This window comes from Crocodylus siamensis, chromosome 2, assembly GCF_052110815.1.
Source record: "Crocodylus siamensis isolate JL-2025a chromosome 2, ASM5211081v1, whole genome shotgun sequence".
In the NCBI taxonomy this organism is placed as follows: Eukaryota; Metazoa; Chordata; order Crocodylia; family Crocodylidae; genus Crocodylus; species Crocodylus siamensis.
The window spans coordinates 169,260,557-169,271,689 of NC_143396.1; the positions used below are offsets into that span (position 1 = coordinate 169,260,557).

The 11,133-nt window shown below is 56.1% G+C and overlaps 1 protein-coding gene across 1 annotated transcript; it reads left to right on the forward strand.

The window, feature by feature from the left end:
- Positions 1-1,148: 1,148 nt before the first annotated feature.
- Positions 1,149-8,263, forward strand: LOC149871236 (calcium-binding protein 2-like). Its single transcript, XM_090034885.1, has 6 exons — positions 1,149-1,726; positions 3,360-3,390; positions 4,562-4,705; positions 5,861-5,970; positions 6,131-6,278; positions 7,230-8,263. Exons 1-6 carry the CDS (start codon positions 1,466-1,468, stop codon positions 7,256-7,258), a joined length of 723 nt encoding a protein of 240 aa, XP_089891011.1. The 5' UTR covers positions 1,149-1,465; the 3' UTR covers positions 7,259-8,263.
- Positions 8,264-11,133: the final 2,870 nt, after the last annotated feature.

Sequence of the window (11,133 nt, forward strand, 5' to 3'; positions counted from 1 at the left end):
CAGCTGGCAGCACCAGCCTCCTGTCATCCGGCAGGCAGATTGGGGCCTGGACCCCCGGGAGGAGTCTGGCACAGCCCCCGCAGCCCTCCCGGGGGTGCGGGTGAGCCCCCAATCTGCCTGCTGGATGACAGGAAGCTGGTGTTGCAGGCTGGGGTAGTGGCAGCACTGATCTTCCTGGCATGGTCTGTGTCCAGTACCAGTCCCAGCCAGCAGCACCAGCCTCCTGTGGTCCAGCAGGCAGATTGGGGGCCTGCACCCCCGGGAGCAGTCTGGCACAGACCCCGCAGCCCTCCTGTGGCTGGGAGGAGGGGGCAATCAGCCTGCGGAATCACAGGAGGCTGCTCCTGCCACCTGGGATGGTGCCAGGAAACTCCTGCCACCCAGCACCAGGAAGGAGTCCAGCACAGCCCCCGCAGTCCTCCTGGGGGTGCAACAAGCCCACAATCTGCCTGCTGGATGACAGGAAGCTACTCTTGCCACCCAGTGCTGGGAAGATCAGTGCTGCCACTGGCTCCAGCTGGCAGCACCAGCCTCCTATCATCCATCAGGCAGATCAGGGGCTCATCTGCACCCCCAGGAGTGCTGTGGGGCTGTGCCAGACTCCTCCCAGGGGTGTGGGCCCCCAGTCTGCCTGCTGGACCACATAAATAACCAGTAGCAATGATGTACTTTGCCTAGCAGAGTGGGCAGAGACATCAGAGAGGGGGTAGAGCCTGTGCTACCCAGCCCTGTCCACCTAGCAGGGGCTCTGATATTAGAAAGGATCTTAGCCTACACTGTCCAGACCTGCCTTTCCCAGTAGGGAGGGTCCCCTATCTCCTGGCAGGACTGGGATGGAGCTGGCACACACCTGGGATAGCCTACGATTGCTGGGACCCTGCCAGTGGAGGGAGCAGGCAGGGTGAGGGATGGCCCTGGGATGGCACATGTAGGGGGCAGAGCAGGGGACAGCAGTGGTGGTGCAGGAGCCCTGATTGCAATGTAGGGGGTACGTGGGGATAGGGAGGAGTGAAGAGGCAGATAGAAAGGGGCCAAGTTGTGGGGATGGAGTTGTGGAGCCAAGGTGGGAGGGAGGCAGTGTAGTGACATGGAGCTGTTGGAGAGCAAGGGTGAGGGCAGAGACAGCCACAGGGGAGCGGTGGTGGTGAGGGCACATGGAACTGGTGAGAGCATGTGGGACTGTGGAGGAGTGGTGCTGCAGGGCCATGGGGCCATGTGGGGTTGGGGGCAGGGGAGTGAGGACACACAGAGCCGCGTGGCACAGAGCTGCTTGTACTACTCTCTAATCCCTACTAATTGGCTTTGCCTCCTGGCCATCTCCCCTCCTGTTGATGGGGTGGGGGCTGGAGGGAGTTAAGAGGATTTTCTTGACTCCTTCTTAAGGTGCTGCTGTCCCACGCCCTTGCTCTCTGCCTGTTCCAGAGGTGCCCGGCTGCCTGTCCACTGCGCCCTGGTGTCCAGCCTCATGCCACGCAAGCAGCCAAGCAAGGCTGAAAAGGACACAAGCAAAGAGGCTGAGGTCCCGGGCAAGGGCAAGGCAGGAGAAGTGGGGGAAAAGCCCCCCAAGGACAAGGAGGAGCCCAAAGCCAGCAAGAGCCCTGGCTCAGAGACGCGGTCCAACGCACACTCTGGCCACACACACAAGAGTGGCAAGAAGGGCCACGGCGACCCCTACGCTGCTGCCATCAAGGTCTACTCACCTTTTCTCAACACCGTCTTCGGCAAGGTGTGCCATGGGCACTGGGGTGGAGCAGGCAGGGCAAGGGATGCACCAGGACAGAGATCTGAGGGGCATTTGGGCTCTGCAAGGGGAGGGGAGGGTATGGAGAGCTGTGCAGGTGAGTAAGGCAGTGGGCACTTTGGCAGGGGTAATGGTGCCTGTCGGGGGGCTGCTGGGGTGTAGTGGGCAGCTCTGTGGGGTGCATGTGGCTGAGTGGGCATGGCTGCTGGGGGTGCTGTGGGGTGGGGTAGGGGTAGTCTACTGGGGGCAAGGCAGGGGGCATCTTCAGGGACACATCTCTGGTAAGGCGAGTGCTTGAGAGGAAGGGAAGTGGTAGGTGCCCTGGGAACCCAGTCCTGCTGTAGGGAGGGAGATGCCTGCCTGGCATGTCCCATTAAGAACAAGGTCTGTCTCATGGGCCTGAAGACTGGGCTCCCACCCATGGCTCAGCTGGCTCCCAGAGCTGTCCAGCTTGACTCAGACCTTGGTAGGGACAGTACCTGTCTCCTCCCTCACATAGTGTTTCCTTTGCCTCCTGTCCCAGCAGCATGCTAGGACCCTGCCACTTTGACTAGCCAGAGCAAATAGCCTTCTCTGCGCTATCTGCCAGGAGCCTGGCAAATCCTGTTAGCCCAGAGCAGGGACCTGGTGCTGGAATAGCAGGGCAATGGCCGCTAGGAGCAAAGGGCAGGAGCTGGGAGCTGCGCCAGGCTGTCCAGGCCAGGGCTGGAGATCACAGCTTTGCTACAATCTTCCTAATCCTGCCTTCAGGAGGTTAATTTTGGCCAGCTTTTGTCACCTGCTTCTGTGGCTTTTCCGTGAAGGTTACACAGGCTCAGTACCCCATCCCCTGCTCTTGCCACTCTCCCTGAGGGCAGCACAGCATGGTGCGGGTCATGCTCATAGATGGGGCTCCTCCCCCCAACCCTGACATACCTGCTCCTCCAGTGGCACCCTGTTTCCCCCAGCCTGGAAATCTGGATGAGGGCTGGATCCAAACAGGGCCCAGGTTGTCTTGGAGGGGGGCAGAAATGGAACAGGGCTTTTGTCCTCAAGTCCAGGGTGCACTGGGTCTGCTCCATTCCCAGGGTGGTGGGGGGACTGGACACAAAGTGAGGAAGAGGCTTCTTGTCTGGGTGCAGGGTACTTGCTCCTCAGGCCAGAGGTAGTGGGGGGTGGGCTTTTTCCTTGCGGAGGTTGCTGGCCCTGTTCCAGCATCATGGTAGCGGCCACTTGCCCAGGGGGTGGAGAAGGGGTCCTGGACTGTCTGGGGCAGGCTGGTGGGGGCAGGGGAAAGGGTTGTCCCTGCTGCCCATGTAGCATGCTCCTGGTCCTTGGCCCATGCTGATCCCGCTCTTAACGGATGATGGCCTCTTAGTGGGGAAGGTGAAAAGAGATCGAGCTATAAAGGGAAATGGGGGTGAGTGTCACGAGGTGATTAGTGGGAAGCCGCTGTCTGGCTTAGGCCATGAGCCCTGAGCTGCTCATGTCCCCTGGGACCACAGACCCCACCCCCCTCATGGGCATGGTGCCCTGTGGTTCCCTGACACTGGCTCTGCATGGGGGTGGGGCATTTGCAGTGCAGGTATTTGGGACATCTGCCTTGGGGTCTAACTGCTCCCTTTCCTTTCTGTCCCAGGAGAGGGAGCTTTCCCCGGAGGAGATAGATGGTGAGTTGGCATGATGGGGTGCAGGGGAGGGAGTCTATATCTTAGCCCCTGGGGATGTGTGGGAGGAGGCAGGCTGGATGGGAGTCTTGTGGCCAGGGCAGGGGTTGATCTCTGGGTCAAACCAGGAGGGGTTCAGTCATGAGCCCAGTGCTTGCCTGTGGGTTGTGTCCTCCTCATTGCCATGCCCAGCCCCCTCAAGGTAGGGTGGGCATGGGCCCCTGGGAGGGACACAGGGCCCGGTGTGCATGGTGGAGCTGTGTTTTTATGTACACCTCAAACTGTGAAGCCTCACAAGGGGCACCCTTTCTCTGCCACCCTTGGGTAAAGCTGCCCCCTAACTAGCCCTACCTGCCAACCTTTTTCGCAGTCAGTACTGTGGCAAGGAAGTTTGGCATCTGGGGAAAGCCCACACTGTCAGCCCACCCTTGCCTCAAGCACAGATCTGGAGGGCATATGCCCCTCCCATGCTTCTCTGGGAGTGCACCCAGCAGCAGGCGCTGCCTTCTCTTGTCCCCATGCCCTACCAAATAAGCCACTTGTGGCTCTGTCCCGCACCCTGCCCCACCTGGACAGTGCCTGTTGGTGCTCCTTTGCTTCAGTGCCCAGGGCGGTCACCCGGCTTGACCTCACCTCGCTACGACACTGCTTGTGGCAGAAGATACTGGGTGACTGCTGCATTAGCATTGCCCACACCCAGGGCATTATGAGAAAAACAACTCCAAGGGGGGAACCAGGGGTGCCCTGTCCTATCCCCAAGCCCCTCATGCTTCATCCCAGCCACGGGTAGTAGGGCAACTCTGTGCCCGGGGCAACTTCAGTTTTTGGAGCAGTGCCGGCTGCTCTGGTGCTGACTGTTGAGGTACAGTCTGCCACCAGTGGGGTTGTGGCTATTCTTATGCTGCTCCCTGAAGGAGGGCTTCTGTCCTGGTCTTCTCCCTTCCCTCAGTTACACTACTGATCCCAGCCACTCCAGGCACTGGCTCCCATGTCATTTGGCACAAGAGTATTAGTTAATAAGTATAAAAGTGATAGGGAGGGACCCTGTGAGGACTTAGCCTAGGAAATTTTGGGGAGTTGGTTCTGCAGACCCCCCCAGGGGGTTCACTTAGTGTCAGGGTGGTGTTTCCTGTGTGCCAGCACTGAGGGGGTCTCTGGGTCTTTCCCCTGGCAGAGCTTCTAGATGCCTTCAAGGAGTTTGACACAGACCAGGATGGCTACATCAGCTACAAGGACCTGGGCCCTTGCATGCGGACAATGGGCTATATGCCTACTGAGATGGAGCTCATCGAGATCTCTCAGCACATCAAGATGAGGAGTAAGCATGGCCTGTCGTCTGTACCCTCCTTCCACACTGCCCACTCCATGGGTCCCTGCCCCAGGCAAACCCCTCCCCGCATGCTCCCCCTGCTTGGGTCTTTGCCCCAGGCAGACCCCTCCTTCATGCTGCCCTGCCATGGACTGACCCATACTGTTCAACATCTTCATTAACGATGTGGACATTGGAGTCAGGAGTGGACTGGCCAAGTTCGCTGATGACACCAAACTTTGGGGCAAAGCATCCATGCCAGAAGATAGGCGGGTGATCCAGGCTGACCTGGACAAGCTCAGCAAATGGGCAGATGAGAACCTCATGGTGTTTAACACCGATAAATGCAAGGTTCTCCACCTTGGGAGGAAAAACCTGCAGCACCCTTATAGGCTCGGCAGTGCTACGTTGGTTAGCACTACAGAAGAAAGAGACTTGGGGGTCATCATTGACCACAAGATGAACGTGAGCCTGCAATGCGATGCTGCGGCTAGTAAAGCGACCAAAATGCTGGCGTGCATCCATAGATGCTTCTCGAGCAAATCCCGGGACGTCATTCTCCCCTTGTACTCGGCCTTGGTGAGGCCGCAGCTGGAGTACTGCGTCCAGTTTTGGGCTCCACAATTCAAAAAGGATGTGGAGAAGCTTGAGAGAGTCCAGAGGAGAGCCACGCGCATGATCAGAGGTCAGGAAAACAGACCTTACGATGACAGGCTGAGAGCCATGGGACTCTTTAGCCTGGAAAAGCGCAGGCTCAGGGGTGATCTGATGGCCACCTATAAGTTTATCAGGGGTGACCACCAGCATCTGGGGGAATGTCTGTTCACCAGAGCGCCCCAAGGGATGACAAGGTCGAACGGTCACAAACTCCTGCAAGACCGTTTCAGGCTGGACATAAGGAAGAATTTCTTTACTGTCCGAGCCCCCAAGGTCTGGAACAGTCTGCCAGCGGAGGTGGTTCAAGCACCTACATTGAACACCTTCAAGAGTAAATTGGATGCTTATCTTGCTGGGATCCTATGACCCCAGCTGACTTCCTGCCCTTTGGGCAGGGGGCTGGACTCGGTGATCTCCCGAGGTCCCTTCCAGCCCTAATGTCTATGAAATAAATCTATGAAATGAAAAACATGCAAGAGTCCCTAATTGCTTGTGTGCCCTGTGCAGTGGGTGGCCGTGTGGACTTTGAGGACTTTGTGGACATGATGGGGCCAAAGCTGCGGGAGGAGACAGCCCACATGGTGGGTGTCCGGGAGCTGAAGATTGCCTTCCGTGAGGTATTGGTTAGGGGGGAAGCTAGGGCTTGGCAAGGGGTGTGGGGTGGGGACCAAAGTATAGGGGAGGGGGGTGCAAGTGTCTTCAGCATGGGCATAGAGGGGAAAACGTCCCAGTTTAGCCACCCTGAGCTCAGCCTCCTGCTCTCTGCCCTCCACACAGTTTGACATGGATGGAGATGGGGAGATCAGCAGTACGGAGCTGAAGGACACCATCTCTGCCCTCCTTGGGGAGCAACTCAAGATCCAGGAAGTGGAGGAGATCCTGCAGGATGTGGACCTCAATGGGGATGGCCATGTTGACTTTGATGGTGAGGCTGTGGCCCCCTGGGCCCAAGAATCCCCGCCCTAGTCCCCAGGGAGCAGCCCCTTCCTCAGCCCTGATCCCCAGGTCAACCTCCTGCCCTTGCCTGGATCTTACAGTAGTCTGATCCTTGCACTAGCTAATGCTATACTAACTGCAGAGACCCTAGCCCAAGAGTCCCCTAGCCCTAGACCTCCAGACAGAGGTGTAACAGGAGAGCTCTCCATGCTGGGAAGTGGTGACAATTTTTACCACTCTTTAATCAGTGCCCGGGACTCCTGTCCAGGTTAGCCCCATGCCCCCTAGGCTTGGGGAGCCCTGAGGGGCAGGTTGGAGGGGTGGGGAGGACAACCAGTGCTAGAACAGGTGGGCGGAGGCAGATGGGAAGGGGTTGTGTGGACTCATGTGGGGCTGGAGGGGTACAGTCCATGTTGGACGATGGAGGAAAACTTGTGACCCATGGCCTGTGGCTGCCCTGGGCTCTTGTCCCACTCCCCATGGCCCTACAGCCCCAAGCTCCCCAGCTGGAGCCCAGTCACATGGCTCAGTTATCATTCCTATGGTCATGGGAAAATAAGGCTGAAAGGGACCTTACAAGGGCATCTAGTCCAGCCCCCTGCTCAAGGAAGGAGCATCCCTGACTAAACCATCCCAGCCAAGTGTCTGTCCCAGTCATGGACCTAAGTGATGGGGGTAGGAGGCAGGCAGTAACTGAAATAGTCAGACTATAAGCAATGGGCTTTGGCTGGTGGGATGGTGAGGTGGGGTTTCTGGAGCCACAGAGTGTGGATACCCAGGCATTTTGCATGCACCCTTGGCAGCAGGGATGGCATTGGCTTGGTACGGGTTGGGGGAGGGGAAGGGAAGGGAGGGGGACCCTGTGCCACAAGTCAGAGTGGGCAGGGACCAGTGTGCACTCACTCCTACTCTCCACTTGTCTCCTCCTCTCCCCCCACAGAGTTTGTGATGATGCTGTCCTCCCGATAGCAATGACTTGGGAGGGGGGGATTGACCTGCCCCCCCCTGCTGTCTCCATGCTGCCTCAGAGGGACCCAATGAGCTTGACATGCATCTACTGACCCGCTGTGGTCCTGACCCCCAGCGGCGCTAGTCCTGGTCAGCAGCAAGATTGCTTGAGATCCCTCATTCCTCATGGGCCTCACTGACGGGACCCCCAACCTGCTCAACCCTGGGACCATGTCCTTTTTTTGGTCCCTTCTTCTTGCTGCCCAGAGGGAGGGGCTTGAAGCTAGAGGGTGGAGCCTAGACTGGCTTGCCTGACTGGTGGCCCTGCTCAGGGGTCAAGAGGTTGGCAGGACACTGAGTTGCCTGCTTTCTGTGCCAGATCCCAGGCTTTGCTCCCCCACCCCTGGAAGGGATCCCGGGGAGCTCAGATCAAGGGAGAGGGTTCCTTCCCTATAAAACATTGTCCCCTCCCCAGTCCTAAGTGGAGGGCAATCCCCTCCCACCAGCCCACCCCATTGCCAGCTCAGTACCCTGTGTTTTGGGGCTGCCCCACGTCAGCAGGCAGATTGGAGGGGAATGGAAGGGAGGCATCACCCAAAACCTGTCCCCACATGAGCTTTACCCACAATCTTGAGTTCGCTGGATGATTAAATGGCCAGCAACGAGAGAGTCAACAGCATCAGCATTCTCATTTGCCATCACGAGGGTTCAGAGTCAACGCCTCATTCAGATGGAGAGGGGCAGTTCTCTGGACCTGGATCTGAATCCAAGCTAAGGGGCTTGACTTAGGGGCTCTGCCCCACCCACATGAGTGGAAGTATCTGTGCCATGTGTTTTTAAATCACTAGCAGGAAGCCAGGCAGGGACTGCTCCAAGCAGCAGTCCTGTGCTGAGTCAGAGAAGACAGAACCCTGCCAGGGGTTGTGCTGTTACCTGGTACCTAGAGCAGTTGGCCCAGCCTGGCCCTGGCCTAGTCATGCACTGTGTAGGGTCTACTGCAAGTGAAATAATAATAAAGCTCCTTGTTCAGCATCAGAAGAAAGTTCCCCTTCACTCTCTGTAAGCTCTTCTCGCTGGCAGGGGCAGGGGCTGCGGCAGGGGCAGGGGCAGGGGCAGGGGCAGGGGCAGGGGCTGGGGCAGGACTCAGAGTGACTTGGAACGAACTGTCATAAGAGGAAAAGGAGGCTGAAAATCAGCCCTGGCTGAGGTGCTGAGAGGGAAGGAGAGGCCCTGCACAGCCTGGCAGGGAGTGCCTTGGTGCATGCTGCAAAGAGCCAGGCTGGGAAGATGAAGCCAGTCTTCATGGTGGGGGAAAGGGGGTGGGGGGAATGACAGCAGTGCTCTCCATGGTATTCTGCCTGAGGGAAGGTCTGCACCCCTACTGCCTCTTTGTCCCTGCTAGGTGATCTGGTCCCTGGAGAGCCTAAGTTTGAGTACAAGCACTGCCCCTGATGGCCTGTTCAGCCTTGGTCTATTCTACATCTCCATCCCCTCTCAGCCATACAGGACACACCACTCTAAGGGGGTGAAGGGTTGCAGTATCAGATCAATCAGTTGTATGTGGACAGGGCCAGAGTTTACCAGAGGCTGTGGGGGCTGGACAGTGGCAGGAGCCATCTCAGGGCAGGAGCAAGGTGACTTGAACATCCACTCAGAAGTCCTGCACCTCAGAGCTTGTCCAGGTTTGGGAGCTTTCAGAGGAGTCATCAGGTCAGTGGGTGTTGTTCAGCTGGACAGGAAGATGCAGTTAAAGGAAATGCTTCCCATGAGGAAAGAGATGTGCCCAAGAACATGGAGATCCATTGCAGGGATGTGGAGGCAGTGGATGGCAGCATTTTCCCACTCTGCTACCCATGCCCATACCCCATTGGCCATAGCACCAACCAAGAGCAGCACCTCAGGCCCATGCAAGGAACACATTCCCATACAGCTCCTGTCCCTGCCTCCTGGCTCTTTGGCTAATGGAGTCTGCAACTACAGAAGTCTCACTAGGGCCAGGCCTAGGGCTCTGTGGTTACACTAGGGGCCCTGGGGGATAGGGAGTTTCTTACACAGGAGTGCAGACCCATGCTTGGGGACTGAATGAGGTTGGGGACTGTTGTTCTGGGCATTGCACAGATGCACGCTGAGAAGCAGCCCCTTAAAGCATTTACAGTCTAACTAGGCAAAACCAGCAAAAACTGTACCACTATCTGGACGTTGCAAACAAGGAGGCAAATCTCCAAGTGGTGAAATGCCTTGCCCAAGGTCCCTGAGTGAGTCTCTGGCATAGCTGCTGCCACCTGAAACCCCCACCCTGAAACCCTTCCTTCTCAAGCCCTGGATGAGGCAGGGGTGTTAGGTGGGTGGTTAGTAACGGCTGACCTTAGCTCCTGGTTTTAGATAACAGCTCTTTCCTGATGTGTTCAGCACCTCAGCCCAGTTTGCACCAAAGGCTCAGAACAATTACCACACACTGCAAAAGCCCATTTTCTGCTGGGTCCTCCCCAGGCCCTTCAGGAACAGGAGCACATAAGCTTGGAAAAGAAACCAGATTCCCTGGAACTTAGATTCTCATGGGAAAGGAATGCTTTCCTTTGTAAACGTTGCTGTGTGTGCAGTGTCCCATCCTAGCATAAGGGAAGGAGTCCCTGACTTTTTATAGGCTTCTCAGGGATATTCTGTTCTCCTATAAAGTAGACAGGTGATTCTAAACCATTAAACCCAGCTTGGCAACGTTGCAGGGGAAGGGCTGTCTTGTAATTAAAACATTGATTGAAGCAGAGGGTTAGTTCCCTTCTCAGCTTTGCTGCTAGTGGCCAAAGTGAGTTAGGAGCACAAATACCATCCAGTTCCTGGTTTGCAGTTTCTTCACCTTAGTCCACAGAAATTAATGTAGCACATACAGTCATAGAGAAGTTGGGCCGGAAGAGACCTCCAGAGATCATCTAGTCCAACCCTGAGGCAGGATCTTCCCTATCCAAACCATCCTATGCAACCCTGCTGACTTGAATTCATTCAGACCCAATAAAAGATCTCTCGCCATCTCTTTTGTTATCTCCTCCCTCTGTTTGCCCTCTTCTTTATCCAGGTAATCTCTATTAGGTGTTTGGCATGTTAAATTTATTGCAAAGTCTGAAGCAAAGTAGCTGTTGTGTAGCTCTGAGTCTTTGTATCTTCAGTTAGGAATTCCCCCTGGCTTGTTAACAGAGGACCCACAGCTTTGTTGGTCCTTCTTTTCTGGCCAGCATACTTATAGAAATCTCTTCTGTTTACCCTTAACTTCCCTTGCCAGGTACAGTTCATTCTTTATCTTTGCCTTCCTGATATCCTCAAATTTGAGGATAGGCTGGTGATCCAGGCTGACCTTGACAGGCTTAGAAAGTGGGCGGATAAAAACTTGAAGACATTCAATACAGAAAAATGCAAGGTACTCCACCTCAGGAAAAAAACCCCTGTACCACGCTTATAGGCTCAGCAGTGCTACGCTCGCTAGCACCACAGCCAAAAGGGACTTGGGGGTCATGATAGACCACAAGATGAACATGAGCCACCAATGTGATGTTGCAGCTGGTAAAGCAAACAAAACTCTGGCTTGCATCCATAGATGCTTCTCAAGCAAATCTCAGGATGTCATCCTCCCACTGTGCTCGGCCTTGGAGAGGCTGCAGCTGGAGTACTGCATCCAATTCTGGGCTCCACAATTTAAAAAGGACGTGGAAAATTTTGAGAGAGTCCGGAGGAGAGCCATGCGCATGATCAGAGGGCAAGAAAATAGGCCTTATGATGAGAGGCTGAGAGCCATGGGACTCTTCAGCCTGGAAAAGCGCAGGCTCAGGGGGGACCTGGTGGCTGCCTATAAATATATAAGGGGTGTGCATCAGGATCTGGGGGAACACCTGTTCACCAGAGTACCC

Coding starts and splice junctions, on each gene's coding strand:
- LOC149871236 (XM_090034885.1), top strand. CDS start 1,466: ATGCCACGCAAGCAGCCAAGCAAGGCTGAAAAGGACACAAGCAAAGAG. Junction 5,971..6,130: donor TGAAGATTGCCTTCCGTGAG/GTATTGGTTAGG, acceptor CCCTCCACACAG/TTTGACATGGATGGAGATGG. Junction 6,279..7,229: donor TGGCCATGTTGACTTTGATG/GTGAGGCTGTGG, acceptor CTCCCCCCACAG/AGTTTGTGATGATGCTGTCC.